Source organism: Monodelphis domestica, chromosome 7, assembly GCF_027887165.1.
Source record: "Monodelphis domestica isolate mMonDom1 chromosome 7, mMonDom1.pri, whole genome shotgun sequence".
Lineage (NCBI taxonomy): Eukaryota > Metazoa > Chordata > Mammalia > Didelphimorphia > Didelphidae > Monodelphis > Monodelphis domestica.
In genome coordinates, this window is record NC_077233.1 from 134,581,367 (window position 1) to 134,597,649 (window position 16,283).

Sequence of the window (16,283 nt, forward strand, 5' to 3'; positions counted from 1 at the left end):
ATGCCCTTGCTATGTATATAAACCCTTCTCATAAAGATTTTATAGAGATGAGTGATTAGGCATATTGGTTAACTGTTGATAATGAGTTCTTGGGAACCTATTTTTCTCACAATACTGTCATCTTATCTGTTCTTTTAGAATAACCCCCTTCTTTCAGATATTTTAAAAATCATTCCTTGAGCAACTTAAAATTATGGCAGCTCTAGCTTGATTCCTTCTATATATATTTTGTCAAGTCTCTTGCCATTTTCATCTTCTTAGATTACATTTTCTTTTTTTTTTCCCCATAAAGAGCTTTGGTTAGGCAAGTGTGAGAAGTATCATAGGAGAAGAGGATAGAGATAGGGACTGGTTCTGTGATTCAATTGGTATCAAGAACTTAACTCCCTTTGCCAGTGTAAGTAGGCATTTTCTCTACAGCTTAAAGTATTAGAGAGTTGCATAGAGCCCTCAAGGGTTAAGTGACTTGCCCAGAGTCATACAGCTTGTTAGAGACTAGGCTTAAATCCAACTCTTACTTGCTTTGAGGCCAGGCATTTAGCTACTCCTCCCTATTTCTGACACTTGCTTGCCCTGGGCAAGACACTTCACTAATTTGTTCATCTGTAAAATGGGAATAAGAATATTTATACTTTTCATTTCACAGCCAGATTGTGAACAAAGGGCATCATAAACCTCATAGTACTATTTTAGAAATACAAATTACTCTAGAGACAGGAACAAAGCAATTACTATACAAATGTTTGTTGAATTGAAAGAAAAATGGTCTTTTAAATTGAAATTTACTGCATTTTGGCAACCTCTTACCATAAAGGGTTTCACCTAAGCATATACAAATGAATATATGATAACCAGAATTCCATATTGCCAATTTCTTTTCTCGTATAATAAGATATATTGTTCAGTTCTCAGGGCAATAGTAAAAATCGCTGTCCTTTTGGATTTCTAAATTATTTAGTTTGAAATAATATTAATATTTTCATATTAATAATGTATTACAATAGTAACATATTTGTTTCTTTTTGTTTAAAAAGAAGTACAGCAAAGTAAGGATATCGTTTCTATTCTTCATGAGATAGCCATTTTTTGAAATGAGAGCTTTTCCATTTTCCCAAGTGTTTCTGTCTAAATGACTTTGTCTAAAAAGCATGGAGTACTAGATATTGACGTTTGTACATATTATCATTACTGAATATCTATTTTCTGATTGATTCAGGGCACATATTTGTTCCCTGTTTCAGCTGAACAGAGAGAACATGTCTATAAAAACACTTCAAAGAGCACTTTGATCATTGACTTTTCTGATAAACTAATGTTTGTTCAAAAAATAGCAAGCCACCATGTAGCAGTCTGATTGAAACTGAGTAACACATGCTTGATAGCTCACACTCTAAATTGCTACAGAAATCATGGTAACAAAGAGGACCAGAAATTCAGGGTATTGTTCGGCATATTGAATATTCAGTTTTGAGGAAGGCTTAAGATCAGTCCAGTTATATTTTACTTCCCAAAGATATTAGTAAAATCTTACTCCTAGGAGTGAGAAGTCCTAAAGATATCTAGTACAACCCCTTCCTTTTGAGAAAATACTCACTCAAAGAAGATATATGCCTAAAGTTAGCACAACTATTTAGCAGAGCCAAGATTGGAATTCAGGCTTCCTGTGTACCAGTTAGTGGCCTTTCCATTACATTATACTGAATTTTTAGAAATAAGACCACAAATATTCTTGGTATTTTAATTCATTAATTTATAGAGTAATTAGTTTACTTAGAAGTTAAATTTATCAGTAATTAACATCTTCCCATAACATAGTGTCACTAAGCTATTGTTTCTAATGATTCTCAATATCACCCTTTCTCTAGAATGTTGTGGTGTAGAAGCCTGATGCCACAAATCTTCTTTTCTTTTTATATCTTCAGGATCTTGACATAGGTGCAAAAAAGGTGAAGCTTTATGTCAATGAAAACCTTGTATTTGATGGAGAGTTAGAAAAAGGCAGTGGGCAGCTGGTAGCTGATTGTAACACCACAATTGACCTTAAAAATGATGGACAGGAGAATGCTGCTACTCCTAACACAGAAGAAAGCAAAGACACATGCAGGACTACTGGCACAGATGGTGGCAAGGAATTTGGTTTCAATTATTCACAGCCAGATGGAACCTCTTCACATTTGAAGGCCTCGTTGGATGGAAATATCTTTGATATTAAGATGCACTCTACTAATTGTATAAAGGACAATTTGTCTAAGTTAGAGGAGGATTTAAAAGTGTTATCTGCTCCTGTCTCCATGGTTGATGCACCAAGTAACCCTCCAGAATCCTCTGTTGTAAAATACCCTTCTGATGATGAACTTACCATAAATGAGCAATTAGAAAAACTCGCAGGCAGAAAAATCTCTCAGCCTCTTAGTAAAACCCCACCTTGGTTACTGTCTTTTTCCAAAATGAAAGATAAGCCAGAAGGCAAGAAACAGAAGCCTCCCTGGCTGAGTCCAGAGGAGCCTCTTGATTTGAAAGACAAACTACAATCAGATGGCATCACTAAAGAATTTCCTGGAGAAAATGAGGAAAATGATAACTGCCTTCGATGGGAACAAGGACGAGCCAGTAGCCGCCCTGCCATTGCAAGTGACAAGCCACAGGCAAGAACTGAAAAAGGGGACATTGATGACTTAGATATTTTTGACCTACTTTCTAATAAGGATCGCTATGGCCCAGAACGCCCTATCAGTGGGAGGAGGAGTTCAAGAAAGGATGCTTTTAGCAGTAATGATGGAGATGAAGGTCTGACCAATAAAGGTAAGAACAAAGAATCATTCTAAAGTTGAGCACTATTAGCATATTCAAGTACTTGGAGTTATCACCATTGAAATTTGCATACACATGTTGTCAATTAGTATTAAATGTGTCCAACTATTCCTGCTGCAAACACACTTTCCTACCTTCTATACTTTCACACACTGGTTCTTAGGCCTTAGGGAGTACCCTCTTTTCTTAAATTCTTATATATTAAAGTCTAACTCAAATGCCACCTCCTCAAGGAAACCTTTCCTGCCTTCTTTTCAGTAGTGGCTTTTTGGAATTGGGTCTCAAATTTGGCCTGCACATCTTTGATTACAGTTAGCCATGTTTTTGTCTTATCCCTTCTGCTGAATTATAAACTCCATCAATGCTGGAACTAGGTCTTATCTAAATTTAGTGTCTCTCTTGCACCTAGCACAGTGCTCTATACACATCAGGGGCTAAATTGAGTATCCATGTGGAGGGTATAATTTGATAAGTAAAAATGGAATCCTTCAAATCCTTACAAAAATATTTTGTTTATAAAAATAGAAGTTTTAGACATTGGTGGCCAGACAGCATTTGGAGGGTTTGGGACACAGAGGTAAACAGTTTAGGGCAGGATTGAGATCTGATATGTTTCCCTGGACTTAGAGTTTTCTACTTTTCAGGAAACAAATATTTGTCACTTACAACCTAGATTGAAGGAAAGTTGAAAGAGAAGGAAAGTAGAATAGAGGATCTGATGGAGAGAAAGAGAAAGCCTTGTGTGTCACGGTGCCTGTATCTTTGTGGCTTCTGATCTAGCTTCATGTGATTCAGTAATATAGCATGGCAGGCCAGAAAACCTAACAAGATCTTAGGCTACATTAAGAGAGGCCTGGTTTCCAGGAATAAGGAGATGAGAGTCCCTCTGTTCTTTGCCATACCTGGACCTAGTCACTGTTTAATGGGGATATTATATTGATAAGCTGAAGATCAGCTAGAATAGGATAGCCAGTATAATGAACGACCTTGACTACATATCATACAAGTCTCAGTTGAAGAAACTGGCAATGTTTAGGGCAGAAAAGATTCAGAAAACACATAACTGTCTTCAGTATGGACTGATGTGTAGAAAAGGAATTAATCTTGTTCCTCTTGGCCCTACAGGGTAAAACCAGGGGTAATAGCAGTTACAAAGAGGCAAATGCAGACTTGGCATTAGGAAAAACTTTGTAATGTGCCAAACTGGAATGGTCTGCCTCCAAAGGTAGTGGGTTACCCCTAATGAGAGGTCTTCAAGCAGAGATCAGATGACTTGTCTAGAAAGTTATTATGGTAAGATTTCCTTTTTAGATAGGGTTGTACTAAAAGAACACTAAGATCCCTTTTGATTGGAATTCATGATTCTGTGTGATTTTGTGGTTCTTTTTTTGGTTAGATATTTCCAGGACCTTGACATTCAACTCCTATTTCTCCTTAGTTCTCTATCTCTTACACACACATAGAGACACACAGAAGACATACACACACACATATAGACATACATACAGACTCACACAGACACACACACACACAGGTTTCAGATCTTTTGAGAGAAAAGAAAAAAGGATGTTAAATTCAGTTAGAGTTGGCTTAATTTATGCCTATATCTGAAACATGTCCAGAATATTGTTAGATTCCCACCCCCCCACCCCCAAAGAGGCAGGCTTTCCTAGTAAACACAAATAAGAATTCCTTGGGGTTTCACTGGTGGTTGCTATTATTCTCATCTGATGAAGTACAAGGTACCTTGTCTCATTTTAATTGATGTCCAGTCATATAAACTCAAAGGCTCTATGACATATTAAGAGCTTTTGGGATTTAGCACTTGTTAGGAGGATCATGATAACAAAAGAGAAAGGTATTTAGAAATTATAAATTACCCATTACACACAAGTCATATCTCTTAATAGTGCCTCAATGCAGGGGCTAAATGCTTATGGAAGGAATTTCTTTCTTTCTTTTTTTTTTAGGGCCAAGCCATTTATTCAAAGATTGTGGATCTTTGGATTAGTGCTCTCAAGTTGCAAGGGAATCCATAGGCCATCTAGTCCAACTCCTTACTTGTATAGTAGAAGAAAGGGAGACCTAGACATTGTATAAAGGTCATAATGGTAATAAGCTTCCAATGTGGAATTTGAACCCAGTTTCTCTGACTCCTGAGCCAGTGTTCTTTTCACTGCCTCCTTAATTGGATAGAATTATGTTGCCTTGAGACTGTACTCTGTTGGAGCTTGTTATCTTTTTGTTTTACGGAGATTTTCCTTAAAATCATTTCATGGTAATGAAATTCTCAAGTCAAAGGGTCATAAAACTTGATAACTGAAGGGGGCTCTTTAAAGATCATTCATGTTATAGTTGTAATGGAAAGAGCCCTGGATTTAGTGTTAAAGGATCTGGGGTTGAATCTTGGCTTGATACCTGTGTGATCTTGGGCAAGTTCCTGAAACAGTGTAGGTGTCTCAATTTTTCTGTAAAAGGAATGACTATACTGAACATATCACCTATGCCTTTGATGTACTCCTCTATCATTTCTGCCTCATAGAATCCCTCTCCTCTCTCAAGATACAACTTAAGCACCAATTTCTGCATGAAGACTTTTCAGATCTTTGTTCTCAACTTACCCCTTCCTATCCTTCATGCCTTCCCTCCAAAACTACCTTGTATTTAATGACTTTGCATTTATTTGTCTATATTACCTTTCTCCTTATTCTTTACACATATACATATACATATATGTGTGTATATATGTACTTGTCTTTCCCATTAGAATGAAACATCCTTGCAAGAAGAAATTCTTTTGTGCTTTGGATTTGGAATCCTAGAGCTTAGTGCCTTGTACATAGAAGGTACTTAATAAAAGCTAGTTGGTTGCTTGATTAATAGAGAAAATCTGAAGTTCTTTCTAGCTCTTACAGTTCATCATTGGTTCTATTAGTAGGTCAAAAAGCTAACAAAAGGAACATACATAAAGATTCATGCCTCAAATACACAAGCTACCAAATGCATTCAATATTGGATGTTCTTATTCTTTATGTCTGCCATTCATTTTAGCAAGTCGAAATCAAATTATGGTAACTAAAAATAATGAACATAAATCACAAAAATCCATATATGAAGTTCAGTCTGTCAGATACAAAGATGTAAAAGCTCTTTTTTTTCCTGGCAAAAAGATAAAGAAATCATGTTTTTTTCTGGTCTAAGCAATTTAAGTTTGTTGACTAAATTTATTGACATGCCCCTGTAATAATCGCTGTTGGGGATACAAAGGAAAAAAAAAGACCCAGACTTTGCTTCCTAAGAGCCAGTTGCCTCTTGGAGCTAGTATGTACATAACTTGTATACCAAATAATGTGGTAAGTGCCACCATTGCTATAAAACACAAGAGAGAGATCACTGCAGGATTAGGTTTTATCTAAGTAATTGGAGGCTGATCCAAACAGTATTGGGTATAATTTTAATGGGTGGTAGAAGGTGGAAGGCATTTTCAACAGAAGGAATAGTATAAGCAAAGTCAAAGGGGTAGGAAAACATAAAGCTTTTTGAAAGGAAACACTAAGTAAACCACAATTGAAGGTTTCTGTCTGGAGGAAGTATGAGTTATGAAGGTAGGAAGGGTCCAAATTGTGGGGGGGCCTTAAATGTCATACTGAGGAGTAAAGACTTTTTTCAGTGGGAGTGGGAAACACTATTTTAGTACTAGAATAATGTTATCAAAAAGGGCTTTAAAACCTATAAATTGGATGATAGTGTGGAAGATGGAGGGGGTACATAATGGAAACAGAGTGACTAATTATAAATTTATCACCATGGGTCAAACTTGAGGTCAAAAGGCCTTCAATTTAAAGGATGGCTAATGGGAATGGAAAGGTAGGAATGAAGCAAGAGGATGCTGGATGGAGTATAGAGAATGGAAAGAGATGCATGAAAGATGATAGTGAATTTTGGAGTCTGAGTAACTGAAATTCAACAAGCAATTCAACAAATATGCACTAAGTTCCTGTTCTAAGCAAAGTACTAAAGATGCCCAGATAAAAGTGATACTTTGCTTTCAGTGAAATTACCAGATAATAGCAGAAAGATAAATACAAGTATCTATAATGCTAGGGGAATGCAAAATAGTTGTGGAAAGGTTGAGGCAAAGTATTATGGAAAAAACAAGGAAGTAGAGGTTATGTTTACCTGAAGGAATATGGAACAGAGAAGGCTTCATAGGGGAAATGACCCTTCATTTGAGCTTTGAAGAAGGGAAAGACTTCAGCAGGCAGAGACAGCAGAAAAGGAAGTCTATTCCAGGATGGCATGAGGAAAATTACATTTACAGGAGAGGAGAGGACAAAATATAGGATAAGAATGAGTCCAACTTATCTGGAATGTAGAGTATGTGATAGAAATTATTATAAGACTATACTAGTAAATTGGAGTTAGAATGTAGAAATCCTTGAATGCCAGAATCAAATGCTTATACTTTTTTTTCAGTACCTTCCATGGGCAATCACTGAAATTTTTGATTAGAAAATAACCTTATCAGAGTGGTGTTTTAGGTAAATTGCTAAGGCATCAGTGTAAAGAATAGATTGGAGGGGAGATAAAAGAGACAGACCAGGATAGAGGCTCTCATAATAATCTAAGCCAAAAAAAAAAACAAAAACAAAAACAAGGACCTGAATTAGTATGTTTATAGTGGGACTAAAATGAAGCAAAAGATACATTACAAAGACAACACAATAGGGTTTGTTGGCTTCCTTGGATATTTTTGCATTTTCACCATCCAAAAAACTCTTCTTTGCTCCAAAACTAAAATCTGTCCTTTTTGAGATGGTATATATTGGATATACTAAGTGGGAGCTAGTTTACCTGAAGCTCAAACTGGCACACCTGCAACAATCTTCTAAGTCACAGATTTCTGTGTGACATGAGCAGGACTACTCATGCCTTATGTAATCTCTTTAATGCTCATATGTAACCCATTTGGTACCCAAAAATCTTCATTCTCTTAATATATTTATACATTTCTTTGGAAAATCTTAAATCTTACTTGTTCTCTTTTCTAGAGGATGCCCTTCCTATCATGTCTACAAAGATGACCCGATCCAGGTGGAACAGTGAACAAGAACATACCCTCCAGGAGTCTTGGAACTCCCTCACTGCCTTTAATCGTTCTCACCGGGGTCGCATATCCAATATGGAATTTCAGGGTGATATCTTTGATGAATTCCTCCAGCAGCAGAAGATTAATAGACATGGGGAGCAACCATCAGTGAAAAAGGAAGGAAAACAGGAGTCATTGAAAGGACAGGAAGATTATTCCATGGATACAGATGATGAAAGTGATTTTAAAATTCCAGTGTTGCCTCATGGACAACACTTAGTTATTGACATTAGATCAACCTGGGGAGACAGACACTATGTTGGCCTTAATGGAATTGAAATTTTTAGCTCCAAAGGAGAGCCTGTACAAATTTCTAACATAAAAGCTGAACCCCCTGATATTAACATTTTACCAGTCTATGGCAAAGATCCTCGTGTAGTAACCAACCTAACTGATGGTGTGCATAGGACCCAAGATGATATGCATCTTTGGCTGGCTCCATTTACTCCTGGCAAATCTCACTATATTTATATTGACTTTGTTCAGCCTTGCCAAGTTGCCATGATTAGAGTTTGGAATTATAATAAATCACGGATACATTCTTTTCGTGGGGTAAAAGACATCATAATGTTATTAGATGATCAGTGCATATTTAAAGGAGAAATTGCCAAGGCTTCAGGAACATTGACAGGAGGTATAGTATGTTCAGGAGACATTAAATGAAACATCTAACCTCTTTCTGGGAATTTGGGCAAAAAAAGCACCGAACATCATTGGAGAAAGTTGTCTATCCCACTTTTATAGGTCCACTAGTTGCCAACTGTCCCACATTAAAGCTAGAAGAGACCTTAGGATATATAACATAAACACATGAAATGTTTGAACAAGGAAGAAATTTGTAACACAGAATATGGAATATAAAAGCCAAAAGAGACCCTAGGCATCATCTATTTTAATCTCCTCATCTTATAGATGACAAAACTGAGACCTACGAGGTTTAATGACTGGCTCAATATTTTAAAATTAGTTAATAGCAGAGCTGTTATCCAGAACACCTAATTCCTTCCAGTTATCCTTGCTGGCTACATTAAATAATTATTTTCAGATATTTTGAAAGTAGTTAGGTACTCTTAAACCCTCATCTATTCAAAGGCAGGAAATATAGGTATCACATGTTATACTTAATGACACATTCCAGTGAACTGTGGTTCTTCCCCCTATTTAATTTGACATGTGTTATTCTTATAAAAGTTAGATTCTATTTGCCCAAAGCATTAAGAATAATGGATCTTTCAAAAATTAAGAACAGTTCTTTTATGTGGAAGGATACTTGTGAAAAGATCCATTCTCTATTAATGGGAATTGCATGTCACTCTTTAATAAACAATGTTATTCTCAAACATAAAAAAAAATTATTTTAGAACAGCTTTGGAACATCATTAGTACTTCTGATTTTTTCCTCATATTGCCTTGTTTAAAAAATTATATAGAATTTGGGTAGTGGATGGTTTAGCCATATATTTTTTAATTCTCTTAAGTCTTTTGTTACTCTTTAGCCCCAGAACAGTTTGGAGATACTATATTATTCACAACAGATGATGACATTCTAGAGGCTATATTCTGTTCTGATGAGACATTTGATATTGATATTGAAACTCTGTGTAATCTGAGATATGAGGAAGAATTCAAGAGACCCCAGACAGCAGATGGTGAGGGAGATGAAAGACCATTCACCCAAGCTGGTGTACGGATAGATGATCAGGTAAGAGATGATTCATAGCAAGCATATAAAAATATGACATCTATGTGTTACTCATGGTAGAGGACCAATAGGAAAATGTCAGGAGTTTCCTAATCTGCTTCAGAACTTCAAAATAATCATAAATTGATCACTATAAGTAGGAAAATCATGAACCCCACATGCCACTCTGGAGTCACTAATAGTAAATCTTTTCTGATTCATCTTGTCCTACTCCTAGGCAGCAGATAGAGAATCTTTCCTCACAATAGTACTGAAGTCTTTATAACTTAATAGAAACTGCTTTGGGCTTACAGAACTGCTAACATCACCAATATTATAACCCACACTTATACTGAACATTAGAGTTTGCAGAGCACTTTATGTATGTGAGCTCATTGAAGCTATACTCCAACTTCATGATATAGATACTATAGGCATTATTATCCTCATTTTACAGATAAGGAAACAGATCCAGAGAGGATAAGTAACTTGCCCATAGTCCCAGAACTAATTGGAGGCAGAATTTGAACATGGACCTTCCAAACTCTAAACACAGTACTGAAAAACCTAGAGGTTACTTATCTAACATATCAAAAGCATCAGAGGAATTGAGTGAATATCCCCAAAATCAGATTTCACAGAATCACTGAAACTCAGCATTAGAATGAATCTCAGAAGACATTTAGTCATACCCATACCTGAAGAAGGATCCTCTTTGCAATGTAGGTGATCTTTAACTTTGGCAAAAAGACCTTCATTAAGGGGGGACCCACTACTTTTCAAGGCTACCCATTACACTTTTGAATACTTTTACCTTATATCAACCTCTTTTCAATTTCTATCCACTGTACCTTGTTCTGCCTTCTAGCACCAAGCAAATCTCTTTTCCACATGACAACCCTTCAGAACTTAGAAGACTACTGTCATATTCCCTCTACTCCCCCAACTCCTGTCCCAAGGGGACATTGAGGTGGGGGAGAGGGAGTTCACAGGAAACTTTCATCCAAGTTGACATTAAGCCTTATAAACTATATAATGAGCAGTAGGAGCCCCCAGAAGCAGGGAATGAGGATAGTTGGGTGTCCTGGAAGATGCCACCACCTTATCTTAACCCTCACCCTTAACACCACCAGGAGAGCAAGACAAAAAAGCTTTATTAATGAAGTCTCTGGTGTAAATGAGAAGGCCTTGTCCTATAGGGGAAAGAATACAACATGAGACTACACTAGCACTAGGATCATGCCAGAACAGAAGTGGCATGGCTTGGCAAAAAGAACCTAGGGTTGAATTCTACTTTCTGCAGTACCTTGAACAACTCACTTCACCTCTTGGTGCCTCAATTTGCTCATCTGTAAAGTCAAGGGAGGGACTAGATAACATCTAAGGGCCCTTCCCACTTTAAATCTTAGGATACTAACAATCAGTAGCAGAGATACATTTATTAATCTTGCCATACTTGGCCATCGTGTCAAATTATTTAGTTCCTTGTACTCTTGTATTTTCCATCTTCATAGTGGGAAAGTTGTAAGATTTCCCTACATGCATTGATTGTAGAGGAATTATGAAGTGAAAGCTGTAATACATGCAGAAAGTTTAAACTTCTTAAAGGAAAGATTCAGTTGCCAGCTTTCAGTTGTCCAGAGCTATGGAGAATCAACATAAAAGAGATCACTGAAATCCATAGCTGATCCCCAAACCACCTTATAACCATTAGTGTCAATCTCTTTCATATCAGCAAGTAGCCACTAAGCAGGATTTTTAATCTATATGTCTCTACATCGAAAATATATATGTATGCAGATACATATATATAGGCATACAATATTTGTATTGTAGACACATACACACATGTACACACATGGATTTAGGTTTTCCTTCCTTTCCTTGACTGGTGGTGCTATCTCACATCCAGAAAATGGTGATGGTGATGGTGGTGTTGGGATTAGGGAGTTCATGATGATAGCTCCCATTTAATTTATTACCATTTACAAAATCCAGAAAGGTCCAGATGGTAAAAGCATTATTTCCGTTTTATAGATGAAGAAACTGAGGCTGAGATCAAAAACTAGGACTTGAGCTCCAAGACTTCTCTCTCTCAGACCAATGGTCTTACCATATATCTGGTACAGAAGATTAAAAAAAGAAAATCATTATAGTCCCTGTTATTCAAGAAGTATTTACTCATTATGATGAACAAAGTTGTACAAGATATGGGCATTATCCTCATAGAGTTTCAAGTCTTCAAGTTTCAAGTTAGAGGAGATAAAGAATTAAAGGGAAGAGATCAGATGAAAAAGGATGGTGTGAATTTAAAACTACTCTACCCTACTCAGGATGTACTTTAGAAGATCTGATTTAGCTATTTCCTGATCAGTAACAATGGAGATACTTGGTTTAACAGAATCAAGTCTTGGGAACTATACATTTCTCCACCCTACTCAGTTTAACAAGGCCAGGATGCTTGCACCATACTCAAATATTTAATTATCTGAGGAAATGGTCTTCAACAGACATGTGCAGAAAAAGTGGACAGACCCCTGGGCTGTCCTAAGTCAAGCTAAGCTATCATTGGTACAGATGAGACATAGGAAAGTGAAATAAACTGTCTATATAAGGCATATCTCTTGCTCTCTCTCCCTCTTTCCCCATGCTAAGTGTTCTGACATCTTGGCATGGTGGCAGCTATTTGTCTGGGCTTGGTGGTGAGTTTGCCCTTGAGCTAATTCAGGCTCAGATATCTTGGCTGAGCCCTTTTGGAGTTCAGGCTGATTCCTTCCTCCTTACTTTCTAGACCCTCTGGTAGTCTTTCTGGCACTAACCAGGTGGGAGAAATCCTACTCCCTTTCCTTCTTCCTTCTTAATCTCTTTCCACTTTATCAATTAAATCACCATAAATTTCCAGCTGATTTGGGTATTTTATTATTTGGGATTTTCTCTGGGGACCAATTAAATTTAGATTTTAAGTCACAATGCTAAAATTATCTTTACAATGGGTAATACACATATTGAGTATTATGGTGTGAGTCATTGAGAGTTGACTTTTCAATGCCCTTTCTTTGTATTTATTAGGTTCAAGAGCAAGAGTTGCCCTCCAGCCCATCTCTTCTTGAGTTGACAACTCCAGAGCCTGGAGTTTATAGTGGAATGTGTGAGTACTTATTTTGTCAGTAAAGTAAATGTAATTTCTTCATGCATCTAGAATAATACCTGACCTAGAGAAGGAGTATTGACTAATGATGAGGGACAGACTTATCACCAGTCTACCAAGGAACCAAAAATTGAAATTATTACAGCTGTTCAGACTCATGATCTCAGCAGTACTAGGTATAAAATATATATTTGGTCAGAATTAATTAACTGGTCAATTAATAATATACCCTTTCAAGTTTTGCTTTGTAAGGGCCAGAATGTAAGGGGTTGATATAAAAGGTTGGACTAGATTATTTAAGAATAGGGTGACCAGGAATTTAATAAATTCCAAAATGATTTTTGGGTAACAATTTATTTCTAAAATATATAAAGAGTGAAAGTAAGAAAATCAGAGAGAGGACAGAGTAAGATATCTAACCTACACACTGAGTATTTTTCTCCGATCCCTGGCTCAACCCAGGCAGGGCTAATTGTCCTTAGCGGGAGGGACCTCAGCCTTGAGCCAAGGACCTGGGGATGCAGGAAGCCTGTTTCAAGAGGGTAGGGCTCTCCTGAGACTAATCTCTTCAGAAAATCCAGGAAAGGAGTCAGCATTTTTCACTCACCTCACCTGGTAGTTCTAAGGAGAATAGAAGCAGTCTGAGGTCCTCAGTCAGAGATCCTCCAAGGTTAAGTTGAAGATGAAAGACTTTTTTCACAGGAAGTTTTTGGCATTTTTAAAGACCATTTCTTTTCATGACTTCCCATTACTTCCTTCCATTTTATGTGTAACAATTACAGTTAAAACTTTGCTTAGGACTGCCTGGGGCAGTCAGTTGATTCTGATTCTTCACCCATTATTGCACATGTGGGTGACAGACCTCCCCCACTCAAGTGTACCTGGGGTATATATGCTTCTGATGATTAAATCTAAAAATGGGCAGGGGAGAGTTAATCTCATCTTCACAGCCTCCACTTTTGAGGAATGGTCATATATGGTAAGGGATTTCAATTGTTCTTCCATTACCCTGATCCTAGCCCTTGTGAGTTCTCTTGTCCTTTACCTATCTGTTTACTGAGCAATTAGTCTCTTTGGCTAGATTACATTTGAGGATTTTTCTGATATATAAGCAAAGTTTCACCTGGTTTGTGGGCATTTTTCTTTCTTTTTTTTTTAAATAATATTTTATTTGATCATTTCCAAGCATTATTCATTAAAGACAAAGATCATTTTCTTTTCCTCCCCCCCAAACCCCCATAGCTGATGCGTGATTCCACTGGGTATCACATGTGTTCTTGATTCGAATCCATTCCCATGTTGTTAGTATTTGCATTAGAGTGTTCGTTTAGAGTCTCTCCTCTGTCATGTCCCCTCAACCTCTGTAGTCAGGCAGTTGCTTTTCCTCGGTGTTTCTACTCCCACAGTTTGTCCTCTGCTTATGAATAGTGTTTTTTCTCCTAGATCCCTGCAGATTGTTCAGGGACATTACATCGCCTCTATTGGAGAAGTCCATTACGTTCGATTACACCACAGTGTATTAGTCTCTGTGTACAATGTTCTTCTGGTTCTGCTCCTCTCGCTCTGCATCACTTCCTGGAGGTCGTTCCAGTCTCCATGGAATTCCTCCACTTTATTATTCCTTTTAGCACAATAGTATTCCATCACCAACATATACCACAATTTGTTCGGCCATTCCCCAATTGATGGGCATCCCCTCATTTTCCAATTTTTGGCCACCACAAAGAGTACAGCTATGAATATTCTTGTACAAGTCTTTTTGTCCATTATCTCTTTGGGGTACAAACCCAGCAGTGCTATGGCTGGATCAAAGGGTAGACATACTTTTATCGCCCTTTGGGCATAGTTCCAAATTGCCCTCCAGAATGGAGAGCCAAGTGGCTCTGAGGTTCCCTCTGCTGCCTCGGACTCAGCGCTCTAGGTTGGGGGGGATGGGTCCTGGGACCTTCCTTCTGCCTACCCCTTAGGTCCGAGTGATCTCAGGTTCTGGCTTTTGGGGGGGGTCATACCTTTTGATCCAGGTCCAGGTCCAGGAGGAGGAATCCCAGGGTCTATGCTGTCGTTTGTTTTGAATTTCGGTGCCTTAGGAGCATATAGTTTGAGTTCGGTAGGGAAGGGTTTCTGGAGATCTGAACTTTAGCTTTCTCTAAGCCACCATCTTGACTGGAAGTTGTGGGCATTTTTCTAAAAAATTAATGTAGATATAATTGTGGCTTTTTGAAACATAAGTGTAAAATTGTCACTTTTAAAAGGTATTTCTTCTATAATTTATTCTGGATAAGTGTTTTAATCTGGAATTTAGTCTGAAAGTTACTAAAGAAGCTAGTTATCAACTTTTTCATAAGCATTCATTGGGTCTTTAATATACTATAGTTTTCCATATTTCTCATTCATGGTCCTCCATGATATGGTATCAACCTTCCTTTGCTGTCTTATCAACTCATTACTCATATGAACCCTACATTCCAACTGAATTGAACTGCTTATTGATTACTGAAAACTATTTGTTCTCACCCTTTCCCCAACTCTTTGCTGCTTAGGAAGCTTCATATTGTATTCCTCAAGGCCCACCTTAAATACCATACATATCCTGAATGCTTCCTTGAGCATTCCAGTCAAAAGTAATCCCATTCTCCTTTGTACATCTTAATTTTCTTCTTTATTTTGATCTTAATTATAAAAAAAAAAAGAAACATTTCAATATATGAAGGGGGAAAAAACATTGAAGGATTGTATATAAAATCATGAGATTCTACTACATATAGTTTGGTTTTTAAAAGTATTGTAAATTTATCAAGGTACAATTTGAATCCCATTCTGACTTATTCTTTGTGGATTTTTTTGTTTTATTGATCATTTATTTCATTTCATCTCTATGCCTTCCTATTAACTTACATTTCCTCACCCCAATTCCAACCCCAGTAGAAGCCTTCCCTTATAGTACTTATTTTGTCAGTAGAGTAAATGTTTCTTCATGCATCTAGAATAATACCTGACGTAGAGAAGGAGTATTGACTAACGATGAGGGACAGACTTATCACCAGTCTACCAAGGAACTAGATAATGAAATTATTACAGATGTTCAGACTCATGATCTCAGCAGTACTAGGTATAAAATATATATTAGTCACTGTGTTGACCAGAATTCTGAAACCTTTCTAAGTCCCCTGATGTTTGTGACCATATTGTAAATTATTACCTATTTCACTCTGTTCATCCATATCTTCTCAAGTTTTTCTAGATTCTTTATATTTATCATTTCTCATGTCATAGGAATAATATACTAAATTCATGTACAACAGTTTTTTTAGCCATTCACAACTGATAAGCACCCTCTTTGTTTCAAGATCCTTGCTGCTAGGAAAGTGCTGCTATAAATGTTTTATAGGTATAGGTTCTTTCTCTGGGTCTTTGATCTCTTTGGACCATATGACTAAAAGTGGTATTGCTGGGTTGAAGAGTATGTCTATGTTAGTGATTTGGGGACTATGATT

The 16,283-nt window shown here is 37.1% G+C and overlaps 1 protein-coding gene across 13 annotated transcripts in view; it reads left to right on the top strand.

Moving 5' to 3' along the window:
* KATNIP (katanin interacting protein) overlaps nucleotides 1–16,283 on the top strand; it is a 221,019-nt gene that overhangs the window by 150,448 nt on the left and 54,288 nt on the right. For all 13 annotated transcript variants that reach the window (XM_056805495.1, XM_016424209.2, XM_056805498.1 and 10 more), the window contains 4 exons: nucleotides 1,923–2,802; nucleotides 7,863–8,594; nucleotides 9,457–9,662; nucleotides 12,711–12,789. In XM_056805495.1, coding sequence (XP_056661473.1) covers nucleotides 1,923–2,802; nucleotides 7,863–8,594; nucleotides 9,457–9,662; nucleotides 12,711–12,789 — 1,897 coding nt within the window. The remainder of the gene's footprint in view (nucleotides 1–1,922; nucleotides 2,803–7,862; nucleotides 8,595–9,456; nucleotides 9,663–12,710; nucleotides 12,790–16,283) is intronic.